The sequence below is a fragment of the Bombina bombina genome, chromosome 1, assembly GCF_027579735.1.
Source record: "Bombina bombina isolate aBomBom1 chromosome 1, aBomBom1.pri, whole genome shotgun sequence".
NCBI classification, from domain to species: domain Eukaryota; kingdom Metazoa; phylum Chordata; class Amphibia; order Anura; family Bombinatoridae; genus Bombina; species Bombina bombina.
In genome coordinates, this window is record NC_069499.1 from 1,267,278,821 (window position 1) to 1,267,300,124 (window position 21,304).

Consider the following 21,304-nt stretch of genomic DNA (forward strand, 5'->3'; position numbering starts at 1 on the left):
AAATATCTTAATGGACAATGAAACATTCTGACTATATGTATAAAACCATGTTTGAGGTTTATAGTCATTTTCTTTGTGACAGCATAAAAACAGCCATTGGATAAGCAGTTACATTTTCACTTAGCACCTGATGGTAAAAGGATTGCTGAGTCTGTTGAGAAATGCTCATTTCAGTCCCACCAGTCTTGCAGAGCTCCCACTGGGGGAAATTTTATAAAGAAAGTGGTCTGACCATCGCTGTACTAGTGCTTCCGTAGGAAAGTATAGGGCTCACTGCTTTTCAACATTCAAGCACATCTCCAGTGAATCGGAATATCAACAGTGTGGAAGGAACATATTTTGCATGTGTGAAATTTAAAGGGGCAGTAAAGTTAAACTTAAACTTTCCTGATTTAGATAGAGCATATACATTTAAACAACTTTCCAATGTACTATTATCATATTTGCTTTGTTCTTTTTGTATTCTTTATTGAAGAATAAACCTAGGTAGGCTGTTAGGAGCTTAGAAACATACGTGTATCTGTAGCTGTCTATGGCAGCAGTATTTGCATTTATGTATAATATGGCTATAAACAATGTTGCAAACAGCTGTCAGATGGCTTAAGGCACATGCATGCTTCTGAGCTCACTTATTACTCTTTATCAAAGGATACCTAGAGAACTAAGTAAAATCGATTATAGAAGTAAATTGGAAAGTTGTTTAACATTTCATTTTCTATCCAATTAATTTAAAGTGACAGTAAACCATAAAAAAAATGTTATATAATTCTACACATAGTCTGACAGAGCAGGAGCGAGCTGCACTTAGTGCTATGGCGCGGTCAGGCCGGGCTGTGACTATACAGCTGGCCCGATGCGCTGTTAGAAAAAAACAGACCCGCTCAGAAGATCACAGAGAGCGGGTCTGTAAAACAGCAGTTATTTTTTTAAATTCAAAGGGGAAATTTGGTTTTACAATGTTTGCGCTATTATAATGTTATATAATTCTGCACTATGTGCAGAATTATATAACATTTTTTTTATGGTTTACTGGCACTTTAAGTTTAATTGTGTTAAAAAAACACACTATTGTAAAATAAAAAATGTGCAGCTACTGTACAGCGGGATATTAATATAGCATGCACAAAATCTTTTTACTGAAACTAAAAAAACAAAACAAAAATTAAAAACATGTTTATTTAAATAACAAACTTGTTTAAAATACATATCATTTTACAGTATTAAAATATATAAATATATCACTATGTACACGTACAATATACCCACAATCCCACATCTCATATAGGTTCATTATTCATGTACAAGTTTCGCTATTGTATTGTAACAATACAATGTAAATTGTATTGTCATTCAATACTGTTTAAAGGATCGTTAAACTCTCGCTGCACGTGGTGATGCCACTTTGAACATTCCGCCACTGGCAGAGAACCCTCACCTCACACAGTGAAGCCTCTTTGTGAGGAGACAATTGTTTCAACCCTGTAGAACATTTCACCTTCTTGATTGCTTTGCAGATACCTTTAGAGCTATTGTGATGATCCTTTTATAATCGGGCTGTTAGAGAGTTCTTGGTGAACAGGTGTAAACACCCTGATTGGCTGCATCCCTCTCCTCTCTTCTTACTGATTGGTTATTGTGATGCCACTAAATAGTGTCACACAATTATTGCTATTTACTAGGCCACTACAAACAATGTCACAAAGCCACTGTAATATACATAGTGTGTGGACAACTGCACAAAGTCACACAGCCACTTTCATACAGACACTGAACACAATGTAACACAGCCACTGTCATACACACATGTAGTGTTACACAACTCTGTCATACACACATGCAATGTCACACAACCATTGTCATGCACAGGCACTGCACACAAGGTCACACAGCCACTATCCTACACACATTCATGGACAAAATGTCACACAGACAGGACAGCCCTTGGATTTCACACCATATTCAGTAGGCTCTGGATCCTGTTGGAAAGTGAAATGTGCTACTGTCCTGCTTGGGGCTCTGACGTTAGCTTTAGGCCATTGTAACACTTACAGATTAAACCGACTGTCAACACACGAAGCGCCGCCATGATCAGACCTTTCCACAAGCTAGCGCTGGGGGCAGGGGATACATTAAAAGAATCGTGATTGGCTAGACTCTAGGGAGGCAGGAAATGGGCGTGAAAATGACAACCAATACTAGCAAGGGGGGATGTCTGCAAGTTGCCCTTGGCGACAAGAGTTTTTTTGGCCTGTTTTAGATTTAATATGAAGTTTACGGTAGTGATGTGATTTGGAGAATTGCGTTGAAGATGTCACTTGAGTGACAGATTGCGAATGTGTTTCACTTAATGCTTGGGAATGTGTGTGTATGTATCTGTCTATCTCATAAAAAACGATGAGTTGTCATTCAGCTTTTACACAGGTTTACCCAACAGGGGGTAGGGGCGCATGGAGTGTTAGACTCTTAGGCACTTTTGGCAATACCGCGATCATCTGTGCAGGCGCGCAGAGCCATGTAGCTCTTATAATTCCTATACCCACACAGCCATGTAGCTCTTTACATTCCTATACCCACACAGCTATGTAGCTCTTATCATTCCTATACCCACACAGCCATGTAGCTCTTATCATTCCTATACCCACACAGCTATGTAACTCTTATCATTCCTATATCCACACAGCCATGTAGCTCTTATCATTCCTATACCCACACAGCTATGTAACTCTTATCATTCCTATACCCACACAGCTATGTAGCTCTTATCATTCCTATACCCACACAGCTATGTAACTCTTATCATTCCTATACCCACACAGCTATGTAGCTATTATCATTCCTATACCCACACAGCCATGTAGCTCTTATCATTCCTATACCCACACAGCTATGTAACTCTTATCATTCCTATACCCACACAGCCATGTAGCTCTTATCATTCCTATACCCACACAGCTATGTAGCTCTTATCATTCCTATATCCACACAGCCATGTAGCTCTTATCATTCATATACCCACACAGCTATGTAACTCTTATCATTCCTATACCCACACAGCTATGTAGCTCTTATCATTCCTATACCCACACAGCCATGTAGCTCTTATCATTCCTATACCCACACAGCTATGTAACTCTTATCATTCCTATACCCACACAGCCATGTAGCTCTTATCATTCCTATACCCACACAGCCATGTAGCTCTTATCATTCCTATACCCACACAGCTATGTAACTCTTATCATTCCTATACCCACACAGCCATGCAGCTCTTATCATTCCTATACCCAGCCGCTGGCCTCTGCAGCTGAGCGCCTGCCGGCTGCAGTGCACAGTGAGTGTGACTGTGTACATTTAGAAGCAGGGCCGTTGTTGCATCTGCTTGACAGCCCCCCCCCCCCGAGTGGTGGACCGCCAGGGCCCGGTCCCAGCTGCGATTGTTGCGACCATGGAAGTTCCGTCCCTGCTATTGTTTGTTCCCTGGTTTAGCGCTTCTCTCTTTTGTCTATGAAAAGAACTCTTGACTGTAGTTTGACAACTGATTGGAATATTGTGATTTTATCCAACATAGGTGTGTCCGGTCCACGGCGTCATCCTTACTTGTGGGATATTCTCCTCCCCAACAGGAAATGGCAAAGAGCCCAGCAAAGCTGGCCATATAGTCCCTCCCAGGCTCCGCCTACCCCAGTCATTCTCTTTGCCGTTGCACAGGCAACATCTCCACGGAGATGGCTAAGAGTTTTTTTCGTGTTTAAATGTAGTATTATTCTTCAATCAAGAGTTTGTTATTTTAAAATAGTGCTGGTATGTACTATTTACTCTGAAACAGAAAAGAGATGAAGATTTCTGTTTGTAAGAGGAAAATGATTTTAGCAACCGTTACTAAAATCGATGGCTGTTTCCACACAGGACTGTTGAGATGAATTAACTTCAGTTGGGGGAAACAGTGAGCAGACTTTTGCTGCTTGAGGTATGACACATTTCTAACAAGACTTGGTAATGCTGGAAGCTGTCATTTTCCCTATGGGAACCGGTAAGCCATTTTCTTAGTTTAGTATAAGAATAAAGGGCTTCATTAGGGCTTAAAAAACTGGTAGACATTTTTCTGGGCTAAAACGATTACTTTACTAAGCATATTTGGCAGATTATAACTATTAATAGTTATTATAATCTTGGGGATTGTTTTAAAAAAACGGCAGGCACTGTATTGGACACCTTTTTCACTGGGGGCCTTTTCTAGTCATAGGCAGAGCCTCATTTTCGCGCCACTAATGCGCAGTTGTTTTTGGAAAGCAAGGCATGCAGATGCATGTGTGAGGAGCTAAGAACCACTGAAAAAGCTTATAGAAGGCATCATTTGGTATCGTATTCCCCTCTGGGCTTGTTTGGGTCTCAGCAAAGCAGATACCTGGGACTGTATAGGGGTTAAATGTAAAAACGGCTCCGGTTCCGTTATTTTAAGGGTTAAAGCTTTCAAATTTGGTGTGCAATACTTTTAAGGCTTTAAGATACTGTGGTGAAATTTTGGTGAATTCCTTCATACTTTTTCACATATTCAGTAATAAAGTGTGTTCAGTTTAAAATTTAAAGTGACAGTAACGGTTTTATTGTAAAACGTTTTTTTGTGCTTTGTTGACAAGTTTAAGCCTGTTTAACATGTCTGAACCATCAGATAACGATGTTCTATATGTATGAAAGCCAAGGTTTCTCCCCATTTAAATATATGTGATAATTGTGTCATAGTGTCCAAACAAAGTAGGGACAATAATGCCATAGATAATGATATTGCCCATGATGATTCCTCAAATGAGGGGAGTAAGCATGGTACTGCATCATCCCCTTCTGTGTCTACACCAGTTTTGCCCACACAAGAGGCCCCTAGTACATCTAGTGCGCCAATACTTATTACCATGCAACAATTAACGGCTGTAATGGATAATTCTATTGCAAACATTTTATTCAAAATGCCTACTTATCAGAGAAAGCGCGATTGCTCTGTTTTAAACACTGAAGAGCAAGAGGACGCTGATGATAACTGTTCTGGCATGCCCTCACACCAATCTGAAGGGGCCAGGAGGGAGGTTTTGTCTGAGGGAGAAATTTCAGATTCAGGGAAAATTTCTCAACAAGCTGAACCTGATGTTGTAACATTTAAATTTAAATTAGAACATCTCCACGCACTACTTAAGGAGGTATTATCTACTCTGGATGATTGTGACAATTTGGTCATTCCAAAGAAATTATGTAAGATGGACATCCTAGAGGTTCCGGTGTCCCCTGATGCTTTTCCTATACCCAAGCGGGTGGCGGACATAGTAAATAAGGAGTGGGAAAGGCCCGGGCAAGCATTGGTAGCATAATGGCTAGCTGAACTACCTTGCAAACAGGATGTTTGTGGTTTGAATCCAGCTACTGCTCTTTGAATGTACACTCAAAAATTGCTTGTTTAACATACCTTTTGTTCCTCCCCCTATATTTAAGAAATTATTTCCTATAGTCGACCCCAGAAAGGACTTATGGCAGACAGTCCCCAAGGTCGAGGGGGCGGTTTCTACTCTAAACAAACGCACTACTATTCCTATAGAAGATAGTTGTGTTTTCAAGATCCTATGGATAAAAGGTTAGAGGGTTTGCTTAAAAAGATGTTTGTTCAGCAAGGTTACCTTCTACAACCAATTTCATGCATTGTTCCTGTCACTACAGCTGCGTGTTTCTGGTTCGAAGAACTAGAAAAGTCGCTCAATAAAGAATCTTCGTATGAGGAGGTTATGGACAGAGTTAAAGCACTTAAATTGGCTAATGTGTCCTCCAAGACCAAATTGCTTAACATCCCTTTCAAGGGTAAAACACTGTTTGGCCCTGACTTGAAAGAGATTATTTCAGACATCACCACGCCCTTCCTCAGGATAGGTCTTTTAAGGCTAAAAATAAGCCAAATTTTCGTCCCTTTCGCAGAAACGGACCAGCCTCAAATTCTACACCCTCTAAGTAAGAGGGTAATACTTCTTAAACCAAGCCAGCCTGGAGACCGATGCAAGGCTGGAACAAGGGTAAGCAGGCCAAGAAACCTGCCACTGCTACCAAAACAGCATGAAGTGTTGGCCCCCGATCCGGGACCGGATCTGGTGGGGGGCAGACTTTCTCTCTTTGCTCAGGCTTGGGCAAGAGATATTCAGGATCCTTGGGCGCTAGAAATAGTTTCTCAAGGTTATCTCCTGGAATTCAGGGAACTACCCCCAAGGGGAAGGTTCCACAGGTCTCAATTATCTTCGAACCAAATAAAAAGACAGGCATTCTTACATTGTGTAGAAGACCTGTCAAGAATGGGAGTGATTCATCCTGTTCCATTAGGAGAACAAGGGATGAGGTTTTACTCCAACCTGTTCATAGTTCCCAAAAAAGAGGGAACATTCAGACCAATTTTAGATCTCAAGATTCTAAACAAGTTTCTAAGGGTTTCATCGTTCAAAATGGAAACCATTCGAACGATCCTTCCTACCATCCAGGAAGGTCAATTCATGACCACGGTGGATTTAAAGGATGCGTACCTACATATTCCTATCCACAAGGAACATCTTCGGTTCCTAAGGTTCGCCTTTCTGGACAAGCATTACCAGTTTGTGGCACTTCCATTCGGATTAGCCACTGCTCCAAGGATTTTCACAAAGGTACTAGGGTCCCTTCTAGCGGTGCTAAGACCAAGGGGCATTGCAGTAGTACCTTACTTGGACGACATCCTGATTCAAGTGTCGTCTCTGTCAAAAGCAAGGGCTCATACGGACATTGTCCTAGCCTTTCTCAGATCTCACAGGTGGAAAGTGAACATAGAAAAAAAGTTCTCTGTCCCCGTCAACAAGAGTTCCCTTCTTGGGAACAATAATAGTTTCCTTAGAAATGAAGATTTTTCTGACAGAGGCCAGAAAATCAAACTTCTAAGCTCTTGTCAGGTACTTCATTCTGTTCTTCTTCCTTCCATAGTGCAGTGCATGGAAGTAATAGGTTTGATGGTTGCGGCAATGGACATAGTTCCTTTTGCACGAATTCATCTAAGACCATTACAACTGTGCTTGCTCAGACAGTGGAATGGGGATTATACAGACTTGTCTCCGACGATCCAAGTAGATCAAAGGACCAGAGATTCACTCCGTTGGTGGCTGACCCTGGACAACCTGTCACAGGGAATGAGCTTCCGCAGACCAGAGTGGGTCATTGTCACGACCGACGCCAGTCTGGTGGGCTGGGGCGCGGTCTGGGAACCCCTGAAAGCTCAGGGTCTATGGTCTCGGGAAGACTCTCTTCTCCCGATAAACATTCTGGAACTGAGAGCGATATTCAATGCTCTCAAGGCTTGGCCTCGACTAGCAAAGGCCAAATTCATAAGGTGTCAATCAGACAACATGACGACTGTTGCATATATCAACCATCAGGGGGGAACAAGGAGTTCCCTGGTGATGGAGGAGCATCCGGGGGAGTGGGAACTCCATCCGGAAATCTTTGCCCAAATAACTCAATTATGGGGCATTCCAGACATGGATCTGATGGCCTCTCGTCAGAACTTCAAGGTCCCTTGTTACGGGTCCAAATCCAGGGATCCCAAGGCGACTCTAGTGGATACAATAGTAGCACCTTGGATCTTCAACCTAGCTTATGTATTCCCACCGTTTCCTCTCATTCCCAGGCTGGTAGCCAGGATCAATCAGGAGAGGGCTTCGGTGATCTTGATAGTTCCTGTGTGGCCACGCAGGACTTGGTATGCAGACCTGGTGAATATGTCATCGGCTCCACCATGGAAGCTACCTTTGAGACAGGACCTTCTTGTTCAGGGTCCATTCGAACATCCGAATCTGGTTTCCCTCCAACTGACTGCTTGGAGATTGAACGCTTGATTCTTTCAAAGCGTGGGTTTTCAGATTCTGTAATAGGTACTCTTATTCAGGCTAGAAAGCCTGTAACTAGAAAAATTTACCATAAAATATGGAAAATATATATCTGTTGGTGTGAATCTAAAGGATTCCCATGGAACAAGATAAAAATTCCTAAGATTCTTTCCTTTCTACAAGAAGGTTTGGAGAAAGGATTTTCTGCAAGTTCTCTGAAGGGACAGATCTCTGCTTTATCTGTTTTACTTCACAAAAGGCTGGCAGCTGTGCCAGACGTTTAAGCGTTTGTTCAGGCTCTGGTTAGAATCAAGCCTGTTTACAGACCTTTGACTCCTCCCTGGAGTCTTATTCTAGTTCTTTCAGTTCTTCAAGGGGTTCCGTTTGAACCCTTACATTACGTAGATATTAAGTTATTATCGTGGAAAGTTTTGTTTTTGGTTGCAATTTCTTCTGCTAGAAGAGTTTCTGAGTTATCTGCTCTGCAGTGTTCTCCGCCCTATCTGGTCCATGCAGATAAGGTGGTTTTGCGTACTGAGCCTGGTTTTCTTCCGAAGGTTGTTTCCAACAAAAATATTAACCAGGAGATAGTTGTACCTTCTTTATGACCGAATCCAGTTTCAAAGAAGGAACGTTTGTTACACAATTTGGACGTTGTCCGTGCTCTAAAATTCTATTTAGAGGCTACAAAAGATTTCAGACAAACATCTTCCTTGTTTGTTGTTTATTCTGGTAAAAGGAGAGGTAAAAAAGCAACTTCTACCTCTCTTTCCTTTTGGCTTAAAAGCATTATCAGATTGGCTTTTGAGACTGCCGGACGGCAGCCTCCTGAAAGAATCACAGCTCACTCCACTAGGGCTGTGGCTTCCACATGGGCCTTCAAGAACGAGGCTCCTGTTGACCAGATATGTAAGGCAGCGACTTGGTCTTCACTGCACTCTTTTGCCAAATTTTACAAATTTTATACTTTTGCTTCTTCGGAGGCTATTTTTGGGAGAAAGGTTTTGCATGCCGTGGTGCCTTCCGTTTAGGTGACCTGATTTGCTCCCTCCCCTCATCCGTGTCCTAAAGCTTTGGTATTGGTTCCCACAAGTAAGGATGACGCCGTGGACCGGACACACCTATGTTGGAGAAAACAGAATTTATGCTTACCTGATAAATTACTTTCTCCAACGGTGTGTCCGGTCCACGGCCCGCCCTGGTTTTTTAATCAGGTCTGAGGAATTATTTTCTCTAACTACAGTCACCACGTTTCCATATGGTTTCTCCTATATATATTTCCTCCTGTCCGTCGGTCGAATGACTGGGGTAGGCGGAGCCTGGGAGGGACTATATGGCCAGCTTTGCTGGGCTCTTTGACATTTCCTGTTGGGGAGGAGAATATCCCACAAGTAAGGATGACGCCGTGGACCGGACACACCGTTGGAGAAAGTAATTTATCAGGTAAGCATAAATTCTGTTTTTATTTCTTTATACCACATCCTTACAACAAATTGATATTTGCAATATTCTACTTTTTTTAAAATTACAAATAAGTCAACAGATGAATATAATGACCCAATCCTAGAGTCTGCTACCAAAATCAGTGGTTTTAAAATTTTAGAAATTTGGGATGCAAATAATGTTATGTTTTTTCTGTATTACAGGAGACGCCTTCAGTTGAATTCAAATCAAGCATTCTTTCTACTAGTAAACGGACATAGCATGGTCAGCGTATCCACACCAATTTCGGAGGTGTATGAGAGAGAAAAGGATGAAGATGGCTTTCTGTACATGGTATATGCTTCACAGGAGACATTTGGAAAAGAATCTATGTAAAAACACAATTTTTTGTTGTTGTTTTTTTTTTTCCCCAGTCTTTTTTTGCCCCCGAATAGCATTGGGGGTTAACATAAATGCTACATAAGCATATCGTCCAACAAAATATATATATATATATATATATGCTACCCGTAAAGTTACATAATTTTTAATTAGGCTCCTAAATTTTTGTTGCCTTCCTTTTTAATTGCTCAAAAATAAATATATTAGCTAAACTTAAAAGGTTGTTTGTCGTATAAAGTGATGAGTATATCTTTTGTTCCTTAGAAATAAACACCAATTTACTTAGAATAGATAAACTACTGAAGTTATATGCTTTTAACATTTTTCCTCCACCATAGTGTTTGTAGCATCCTAAGAAGGCAGATGGGAGTTGTTAGCACATTTTTCAGTGATTACTTAGATGTTTCTTTAAATAGGAAATACAGATCTATACATTATACATATATAATAGACAAAGTTACTATTAACTCTTATGTAGCATAATGATGATCATGAATAACATTTCCGGAACTGTGCACAGAACACATTTGTTGGAGACATTTGTGAATCGCAAGGTTCTTCTGCTATCAAGTGTTTAACAGTGGAGTTTGTCACGTTGGGAGATTTTGTGGTTTATGTAAAATATAAATCTTCAACGTAGCAACAAAGATCCTTAGTTCAGTTTTTATTTAGATTCTGAATTTTTAATTTATATGTATTTCTCTTTGTAAAATCAGTATATCCATATATTTTATTTTTCTAAACTATCACATGAATCTTCAAAATAAGCCATTCTAGGAAAACAAAAAACTGTGATTGTTTATGGAAAATAAAGTTCAAGAGCAGTTAGGTGCGTTTGTGCATTCTATTACACCTTTCTTCATCATTAATGGACTTGAGGAAGATTTTATCCTTGAATATTTAAATACGCAAAAATATGTTTCAGTTGAAAGTGTGAATTCATCATATTGTTTGTGATATAAAGAAAAGCAATATATCAATGCATTTTACATTGTATTTACTTATAGACATTGCATGCAGTTTGTTGTTTTAATTTGGCATTCTTTAACACTAAACTAATTAGGCTGTTCAAGATCTATATATTTTTTCCCTATTTTTCTTCTATTTCACTATCATTATTGCTTTGTTTGTCTATTTATGTTATTCCTGTAAAAATAAAGTTTTTTTTAACATATTTCATGTTGTGTTCATGTTTTTTTCTTCTTCAAATATTTCTTTCATAAGGTGGTGAGTCCAAAAGCCATTACTCCTAGTAATTAAATTCCTGGCCACTAGGAGGTGGCAAAGATTCCCAAAACTCTAAGAGCACTTAATCGCTCCTATGTCTCTGGTATACCAGTCTTATCTCTACCTCCACAGGAGTAAGTTGTATAATTGAGTTGCTTCAGATTCTTCATTGAGAGGGTGTCCTCAGACAAATTTGAGGCCCATTTTCTTCTTTAACGGGAAGAGTCCACAGCTGCATTCATTACTTTTGGGAATTCAGAACCTGGCAACCAGGAGGAGGAAAATACACCCCAGTCAAAGGATTAAATACCTCCCCCACTTCCCTCATACCCCAGTCATTCTTTGCCTTTCGTCACAGGAGGTTGGCAGAGAAGTGTCAGATTTTTATATAGTCTCTTATGGAGAGTAGTACTCTTCGAAATGGAACTGGAGTTTTTAGTAATCCTATCAGCCTCTCAGTGAGCATGGATGAATGTTAGAGTCCGGAGATGCAGGGAGAGTCTTTCTGCGAAACCATCCCGACTCATGTTAACAGCTCCTTACCAATCAGCGTTGAGTTTCGCTGCCTGCTTTCTTCTCTCAAGTCCATGTCAGAAGCGAGGCTACTATCTGTCACACTTGAAGGGCCGTGTTCCTCTTGATTCCGGGAAGATTGTTTCATTTTACCTTGATGATGTGATTAAAGTAATGTAAACGAAGAAGTCAGGGTCTCAGTGGGACTCCTTTATCTTTATAAGGAATCAAGGGGTAATATCTCCTAAGGGGAGTTATTGAACAGGGGGGGGGGGGGCTTTAATCATGTTTGTTATGTGATTCTGTCTGCTAATGTGTAGTGTTACTTGGGCTCATGGCTAGATCGGAACAGAACAACCTTTTCTTGACAGGCTGCGCAGCCCTTGTAGGCCTTGGCACGCTTTTCTATGACCTGCACAGTGCACCTTGTGACGAAGTGTGATCACGCTTCTGTGCTCCATTTCCGTATTCCTGACCGTGTGGAGATAGTTTGTTTCGCTAGTTGTCTGGGTCTCAGGAGGTGGTGAGTGCCCCAGCCATTGGGGGTGTAAGGTGCCATTTTTTATTTTTCTGTCCATAATTTCTATATACCAAGTTATGGAGGATTCTGATTTTTTGGAGACGGATGTCTCTGATTCTTGTTAAGAGTATGAAATGACCTGGGTAATCCATGCCCATCAGTTATGTTCCGAATGCCGCTCTAGAGTGCTCTCTTCTCTTGATACAGGGAACTTAGAGTCCGCCGAGCCATCCGCAACCTAGGGATCCCATATCCCATGCGTCATGTCCCCTAGAACCTTCTTTGGCTATGCAAGCAGGTGTCCCTAATGCCGTTACCCCTTCTCCGGAAGGCGGCTTGTTTCCTCCAGAGGTTACGGCACGGTTCCGCATGGCCATTTCTATGGCCTGGCGCATTTACATCTTCCATAGGAGGTATTATTGAGATACTGTCCGTGTTATGCTAACCGGGGCTTGTCAGTCGTGGGATCGCCTGGGTCAGATCAGGCATTGGAGTAAGTGGTCTTCTCTGAAGCTTCAGGGGCCAAACCCTAGGTGTCGGGGCCGTCAGTTGCCCCGGCGGAAGTAAGTCTTGCTTTTTGTTATAGACTTGCGTGCCTTTGAGTCCTGCTACGGCATGTGTTGGTGGTGCTGGAGGACCCCAGTACTAATAGGTTAAGGGATCCTCGGCAAGCTGGGTTAGACGTGTGGGGATGAAGTTATTCTCCTGGTCGTCTTCAATTTTCCTTTCTTTTTTGGGTATCTTATTCCAGTTCTGAGCTTGGAAGAATGGGGTCTCTGATTGGCTGGTCCCGTTGGTGTACACATTCTTCTTGGGCGTTCAAATGCGGGTGCTGCCCTTCTTTTATTTGATCCAGTTAGGATGTATTTTATTTATTTTTTAAGAAGCTCATGTCTGTTATGATTTCTCCATTGGGAAATCTTCTTCTCTGGAATTTGATACTAGCGATTTTGTGGTCGCTTGGAAACGTCTGCGGAAGTCGCATGTTAAGGTGTTAGTACACTGTTATGGCTTTAGATCCTTTTATCAAGTCCTCGTGGGGTCTCAGATTTTGTTTGTGGCCTGGTTCAGTTTGGAGTGCCCTATGTAGCAGGCTGGTCCTGATAGGGCGCTATTTCTGTTCCTTATGGTCTATATCATCCACGTGGTGTTGGTGTAACCGGCAGACATGGCTGGGTGGTGAGTTGCTCTCTCGGATGAGGAGTTTATTATTCTTTTGTCTCTTCAGATTGAATAATCTTTGCTTTTTGCTAAGAGTTTTCATGAAGTGAACCTTCCATGAGTTCCATACATTTTTTGAGGCTCTGCCCATGCAGGGCTAAAACATGGTAGAGGAAGCCTTCATTCCCAAACATCTGGCTGGTTCTCGTTCTGCCTTTGGGTGGGGCATCAGGGGATTGTACTCAGTCCTCACTGTCCTGTTCCTCATGGGCGGGAGTCCAGAGCGGATTCTACTAGGGATCAATCTGGGCGATTTCTCTCGTCTTCTGTTTTGAGGTCTTCCTTCGGGTTGAGGTGATTGGCCTTTTGCCCCCTTCCTTGGGGTTGGCTTCGGGTCATCTGTTTCTGGAAGTTAAACCTTTTGGTTATTCTACTTTCGGGATCTCGTCTGATCCCATATTTTTGGGATATTTACAGATTAGATTGTCACCCCTTTTTCCTGTGTCACCCCTGCGATCTTCCGCTAGGCGCTAGGATACATGCTCCTTCTTTAATCCTCGAGATGTAGGGGTGTCAGGGAAGTGGATCCTGAATATCTTGGAGACTTTTGTTAGCTTCTCTACCCAGTTTTCTAAGGGAGATGTGGCGTAGTGGTTAGCTCCACCGCACCTGAAGCAGGAGGTTGTGGGCTTGAACCCAGGTATAGCTCCTGTTTTCTCATCCGTTTTGTGATTCTGGTGACAGCTAGCATTCCTCAGCAGAGTTTTCTGTTTTCTCATACGTTAGTCTTTGGACTTAGTGGAAATTGTCCCAAGAGCCTTAAGGCCTTCCGGAGGGGCTGCGTGGGTTCACCATTGCCTATCACCCTTTATGTTGGGAGTTGTATCCCACTGTGGGTGTCCTAAGCTCTCTGTGTATGGGACATTTAGTGAGTGTGATTGCATCGCCTGTGGTGCAAAGTCTACTCAGGATGGGGTAACCTAGTGGTTCCTCAGCAGTAATTAAATATTTAAGCCGGCTCCGAGTTTTCGGGTGCCCGAGTTTGTTTGTCCTGTCTTTGACTGGAATTTCGGGGGTCTGTATCCAGATCTCTTAAGACTGATTGGGATGGCCCCATTTCCCGGTTCCGGGACGTCTTCTCTTCCTACAGGCGTATTTATTTCTCTCTTGCAGGGAGATTTAGAATCTTACTGGGCCGGCCTTAGTGGCCGGGTGGTTTTTCTTTCGGTAATGTCCTTTTGAGCTTGTCTACAGCTTTACGCTTCAGCCCCGCTGTAGTAGTCTAATGGTTAGCTTAGTTGTCTAACGAGCGGAAGGTGTGCAGTTTGAAACCATGTGCAGACATTTGCACCTTGATTGGGTGCTAACAAGCTGTTAAGTTTCGGCTTTGCTTTCCCTCCCTTTGGAGGTGAATTCGACATTCCATAGTATCCACCTGGTGCTGGGAGGTACTTTGTATTCCTCTGTTTAGTGGGGTTGTTCCCCCTGCCTTGCGGGCGGGATGTCAGTGTGAAGGGATGGATTTCTTGTGCCATGTCTTTACTGTAGTTCCAGTAGAGGGTCTCCTTTTAGGAGTGCCTTTCGTCTTCAGGAAGGGGGCTGTGTCTAGGTCATGAAAACTGAGCTCTTTGGGGGGGCTGGATTCCTCCCTTTTTCCTTCTTGCAAGTCCTGATGATTCGGGGTACCTTTAATCCCTAAGTCTTTCGGACGTTATCAGTCAATTGGTGCTGGGTCTGTTGCCAGAGCAAGGGTCAGGGATGTGTCTGATCTGTTGATCTTAGCCGCATATCATAGTTATTGTGAACCTCCTTTAAGTTAGAGGCTTCACGGTGGATCCCTCCTCGGCAGGTAGTTTTCTCTACCGGGTTCTGGGTTCGGTTCCTTCCTTTCTTGTTCCTTTTTGGGAAGGTCCTGTCCTGCATTGTTTCGGAGTTCGTCTTCTGAAGAAGGTCCTGTGCGGTTTTATAGCTAGGGTGGCGACCTGTGGTCACTAAATCCTTATATTGTAGCAGGACGCCTATGGCTTGGAGGAGCATATTCAGATATCTGATGCTGGTTTTTCAGCGGCTCCCGGGGACTGTTTGTCTTTCGTTGCTCTTTTCTGGGTGTGAGTGAGCTATCTGTGTAGGGGAGGGATTTTTCTTTCCTCCTTTTAACTTCTCAGGACATTCTTGGTCTTTTGTTTGAGGTAGAAGGGGCTTTACAAGTTCTCCCTTTGCTTTGCTGGGTCGGCAGGGTCTTTTCATAGGTGCCCTGTATCATCCTGGTTCACTCTCTTGGAGCTCCATTTCTTGGTCCTAGTCCTTTTGGGTTCTGAGGGTCCTTTCAGACCCATTTAGCTGCGTCTCTTTTCTTCCCCGCTGGGGGATTGTGGATGTTTCCCCTTTCGTTTGATCGGGGTGAGTTTAATTTTGCGGACTGCGTGCCTGCAGGGCCGGTGCTACGATTTTTGGCCGCACAGATGAGGATACATTTTGCCGCCCCCCCCCGAATTAGATACCATCCCACTACTAGTTAAAGGGATATGAAACCCAAATTTCATATAGAGCATGACATTTTAAGAAACTTTCTAATTTACTCCTATTATCAATTTTCTTCGTTCTCTTGGTATCTGTATTTGAACAGCAGGGATGTAAGCTTAGGAGCCAGCCCGGGTAGCGCTTGCTGATTGGTGGCTAAATTCAAACAGTCTACATATCTACCCATCTATAATATAAACACTGAAATGATATTAACAGTGGCACACTGACCTCTTCTTCAACCCTGATGTAAATGAAATCACCATAAGTGCTTGATATGGTAAAATTAAATAATACAAGAATTTTAATCCATCATCCTACCTATATGGGTATATATATATATATATATATATATATATATATATATATATATATATATATATATATATATATATATTCATTTTATTTAAATATATTGGCCTTTTTCATGACTGCACCCCATGCACATCATCATTTATTTAGTTATGTAGCATATTACTTATTTAACACTACACTAAACTAAAAAAATAAAGGCTAATGTGCAGGGGATGTAGGCACGAGAGACAGAACCCATAGTTATGGTAGCAGTAAGTATAATAATACATTACTAATTAAACTTAACTTAATAATTTATTTGTCAATCATGAATTAGAAACATTGGTGTAAAAAAAAAGGTCATTGCTTTAACATCAATGGGCACAATTACTTTTAAATCTCTGTCCAGTTAGCTGCTGATCCACAGTCCCACACAATGCAGCACATTTAGTAACTGCTGATCCCGGCTTCAGCATGCATGCTAAGTTATACTGTAGCCCCAAAGAGCCACCAAGAATTTAGTGGTGGCAGCAGCACGCCTGCTGATCACAGCCAAACAAACCCTACCCCAAGTTGAAACAACGTACTATATGATATAGCAGCAACACACACAGGGTCAATTGCCAGCCTTTTTTTTTTTTTTATTGAAGAGTGCTACTGCTACCCATAAATTTAACTAAGTAAGGCTATGATTATGAAAAGAGAAAAGAAACTATGAAATATAATGCCATGGAATCAATTTTCTTCCCCAGAGTTAGACCCCTGCCCTCCTACCTTCAGTCTTCTTCAAGTTCTCACTGCAAGTGCAACACCGCCGGTCTGGGTGGGCGTCACTCACATGGGTGGCTGAGACTGTGTCAGGCATCCCCACCGTGCCATGATTCCCCTGGCATTTTCATCTTAGTCAGATCAGACAGACTCCCCACACGTCACTGTGCACAGATAGGCTGAGGCTCTTCTTAGGCAGCGCAGCGTGGCAAGGAAGCTCCACACGGCACGCCCACAGTAGTACTTGCATCCAGGGCAGCACAGACTAGTCAAGCTTACGTCACACTGCTTTGCCAAAATTTACAGGCAAATCCCTCCCACTCTCGGCGCCCCCCTATTTTGCCTTAGGCAAGTGACGCCCCTGCGGGACTTCGTCTCCTCAGAGGCTTTGGCTCGGTCGAGTCTAATAATCCTGAGCGGTCTCTACCAAGGGCCTTGCTGGTTTTAACCGTTTGGCAGTTATCTCAGCCTTTTTTTCCTTTTTGTCCTTTGGCAGTTTTTTCTGTCGGAAGTTTTGGGTTTTCATCTGTGGTGCCCTCAGAAGGGGCCGCCTTTTGTACCCGCCCGTTTTTGCATTCAGTGTCCTCTATAGCTTGGGTATTGTTTTCCCAAAAGTAATGAATGCAGCTGTGGACTCTTCCCGTTTAAGAAGAAAAACTTAAATTATGCTTACCTGATAATTTTTTTTTTTTTCTGACAGGAAGCGTATACAGCTTCCAGCCCGCATTGTTCATAAGGGGCGACCATATTTTTTGTTTCTTCTGGCACCTTTTTTTTTTTTTTTTTTTTTTTTTTAAATACAATTTATATTTTAATTTTTATTGAGGACATTACATATAGTATACAATTACATTGTAAATACAGTATACAATCATGCAAATATTTACATAATTTAAAAAAACTGTAAATAGAGATATTCATTCCTCATTTTTTCCCCCTTAGATGAAGTTGGACACTCTTGGTCCAGTAATAACAGTATGAAAAAACACAAGGGGTTTACATTAAACTAAGCGCACATAGATATAACAGACAAACATAGAATTTTGCATCAGAAAATAAAGAGGGTTGTTATGCTAGCATAACAAATAAAACCATAATGAGTATATAGATGCAAAGTACCAGGACTAACTAATTAGAGTTGAATATGACCACACAAATACCATGCTATGCAAATACATTATTGACGAGTGCCAAATAAGTAAAAATGTCCAGTAATCCAGAGTTACACCTACAACATTATATATAACATATCCTTATAAATTATCTAAAGACAATATCTACCCCAGATAAACTGAACCCCATCCTCCCGCCGTCTCGGCCGCCGACAGCGCAAGGAGGGGCCAGACATCAAGGCACAATGTGTGTAGAGCATGTTTGGACTATAGATATACCATCCAAAAGTTTGTCATTTTGTAAGAATATAATTGGAGTCTTCATGATCACATGGCATGTATTGTAGCCTAATTAAAGTAAAAATTCTCGCCTTGCTGTTACAGTGGTAGGGATGTCATCCTCTCCGCCGTGGAGGTTACCCTGTCGCAGGGATCTGCTGTCACAGGGCCCCTTTCAGCATCAAAATCTGGATTCTCTGAGGCTGACTGTGTGGAGATTGAATGCCTAGTCTTAGCCAAGAGAGGCTTTTCAGAAAGAGTGATTGATACTCTAATTCAGGCAAGGAAGCTAGTCACTCGTCGCATCTACTATAAGGTGTGGAGTACTTACTTGTCCTGGTGTGAGAAGCATGGGTATCCTTGGCATAAGGTGAAGGTATCCAGGATTCTGTCCTTTCTCCAAGATGGTTTACAGAAGGGTCTTGCCGCTAGTTCCTTAAAGGGACAGATTTCGGCTTTATCAGTTTTGTTGCATAGGAGACTCGCTGAGCTCCCTGACATTCAAACTTTTGTTCAGGCTCTATCTAGAATGAGGCCTGTCTTTAGACAGTCGGCTCCGCCTTGGAGCTTAAACTTAGTCCTTAAGGTTTTGCAGAGGATTCCGTTTAAACCTATGCATTCCATGGACATTAAAATTCTGTCCTGGAAGGTTCTCTTCCTGTTGGCTATTGCATCGGCACGCAGAGTATCTAAATTAGCTGCCTTGCAATGTGATCATCCTTATCTGGTGTTTCATGCGGATAAGGCTGTACTTCGCACTGGGTTGGGGTTTCTTCCCAAAGTGGTGTCTAACCGTAACATCAATCAGGAAATAGTTGTTCCTTCTTTGTGTCCTAACCCTTCTTCTTCAAAGGAGAGGTTACTTCATAACCTGGATGTGGTTCGTGCCTTGAAGTTCCATCTTCAGGCTACATAGGATTTCAGACAGTCTACATATCTTTTTGTGGTGTATTCTGGGAAGCGCAAGGGGCAAAGGGCCTCTGCTACTTCTTTGTCTTTTTGGTTGAGGAGCTTGATTCGCTTGGCTTATGAGACAGCGGGACATAAGCCTCCTCAGAGGATCACGGCTCATTCAACTAGAGCTGTGGCTTCGTATTGGGCCTTCAAGAATGAGGCCTCTATGGAGCAAATTTGTAAGGCGGCTACCTGGTTCTCCTTACACTCCTTACATCCTGAAGACATCCGGTGCGTAAAAAAGCCCACCCAAAATAAAAAAACCCTAGCCTACAAAGTTTTACAAATTTGACGTTTTTCTTCTGCGGAAGCTGTTTTTGGGAGAAAGGTTTTGCAGGCTGTGGTGCCCTCAGATTAGGTTCTGCATTTTACCCTACCGGTTTCATTCAGTCTCCTCTAGAGCTTGGGTATATGTTCCCAATAGTAATGAATGAAGCCGTGGACTCTCCTCCCCTTTAGATGGAAAACATAAATTATGCTTACCTGATATTTTCATTTCCATCGAGGAAAGGAGAGTCCACGGCTCCCGTCCGTATCTCCGTTGGGCGGCCCTAAATTTATTCATCTTCTGGCACCTTTTTTACCCAGATATTTCTTCTACTGTTCCTGGTTCCCTTGGCAGAATGACTGGGGGATGAGGGAAGTGGGGGAGGTATTTAAGTCTTTGGCTGGGGTGTCTTTGCCTCCTCCTGGTGGCCAGGTTCTTAATTCCCAATAGTAATGAATGAAGCCGTGGACTCTCCTCCCCTTGATGGAAATGAAATTATCAGGTAAGCATAATTTATATTATTTATGTATTTACAGACATAAATACGTATGTAGACATATATAGAAGTGCATTGAAGCCCTTTGCAGTCAAGTAGATGAAAACATGTAAAATCATATTTATGCAATATTCATATTTAATAGTATTTAACATCAGCTAGATTACGAGTTTTGAGCGCTATAGAGAAATTAACGAACGCAAGAAAAGTTACGTTATTTAATTTCCTATAGCGCTGCAAACATACGCCTTTTGCGTCCGATATGGTTGCGTTGAGCTCCATACCGCACACAATCAGAGTGCTGCTGAGATGTGCTCGTGCACGATTTCCCCATAGACATCAATGGGGAGAGCCGGCCGAGCCCGCCAAAAAAAAAACAACACATGCGGTCGCGGAAGCAAAAGTTCCGTAACGCAGCCCATTGATGTCTAGGGGGAAATAAAAAGACAGTTTAAACCTAACACCCTAACATAAACCCTACGTCTAAACACCCCTAATCTTCTGCCCCCAACATCGCTGACCCCTGCCTACAGTTATTAACCCCTAATCTGCCACTCCTGATATCGCCACTACCTAAATAAAATTATTAGCCCATTAAACCTAAGCCTAACCCCCCTAACTTTAACATAATTAAATTAGCTCTAAATTAAATTTACAATTATTAACTAAATAATTCATATTTCAAACTAAATACCCTGTGAAGTAAAACCTAAGCTAGCTACAATATAACTAATAGTTACATTGTAGCTAGCTTAGGTTTTATTTTTATTTCACAGGTAAGTTTGTATTTATTTTACCTAGGTAGACTAGTTAGTAAATAGTTATTAACTATTTAATAACTACCTAGTTAAAATAAATACAAACTTACCTGTGAAATAAAACCTAACCTGCCTTACACTAAAACCTGATATTACAAAAAATAAAAAACCCACCATTACCAAAAATAAAAAACCTACCATTACAAAAAATAAAAAACGAAATTATTCAAAAAAATAAAGATTAATCCTATTCTAATACCCTTAAAAAAACACCATAAAATAAAAAACCCTACTCTAGAATAAACTACCAAGGGCCTTTTGGGGGGCCCTAAGATAAACAGCTCTTTTACTTTAAAAAGAATACAAACCCCCCTAACACTATACAAACCCCCACCCCCCAAACTACCAAGGGCCCTTAAAATGGCCTTTTGTAGGGCATTGTCCTGAGATAAACAGCTCTTTTACTTTAAAAAGAATAAAAACACCAGTGAACACTATACAAACCCCCACCTCCCAAACTACCAAGGGCCCTTAAAAGGGCCTTTTGGGGGGCCCTTAAAAGGGCCTTTTGTAGGGCATTGCCCTGAGATAAACAGCTCTTTTACTTTAAAAAAAACACCCCCTAAAAATATACAGTACACAAAATAACAAACAAATTATCAAAAATAAAAAATAATTACACCTAATCTAATAGCCCTATCAAAATAAAAAAGCCCACCCAAAATAAAAAACCCTA

The 21,304-nt window shown here is 41.7% G+C and overlaps 1 protein-coding gene across 1 annotated transcript in view; it reads left to right on the top strand.

Moving 5' to 3' along the window:
- MAP1LC3B (microtubule associated protein 1 light chain 3 beta) overlaps nt 1-10,872 on the top strand; it is a 100,447-nt gene extending 89,575 nt beyond the window's left edge. Inside the window, exon 4 of the mRNA XM_053701167.1 lies at nt 9,521-10,872. Coding sequence (XP_053557142.1) covers nt 9,521-9,692 — 172 coding nt within the window. The 3' untranslated portion in view covers nt 9,693-10,872. The remainder of the gene's footprint in view (nt 1-9,520) is intronic.
- The last annotated feature ends 10,432 nt before the right edge of the window (nt 10,873-21,304 follow it).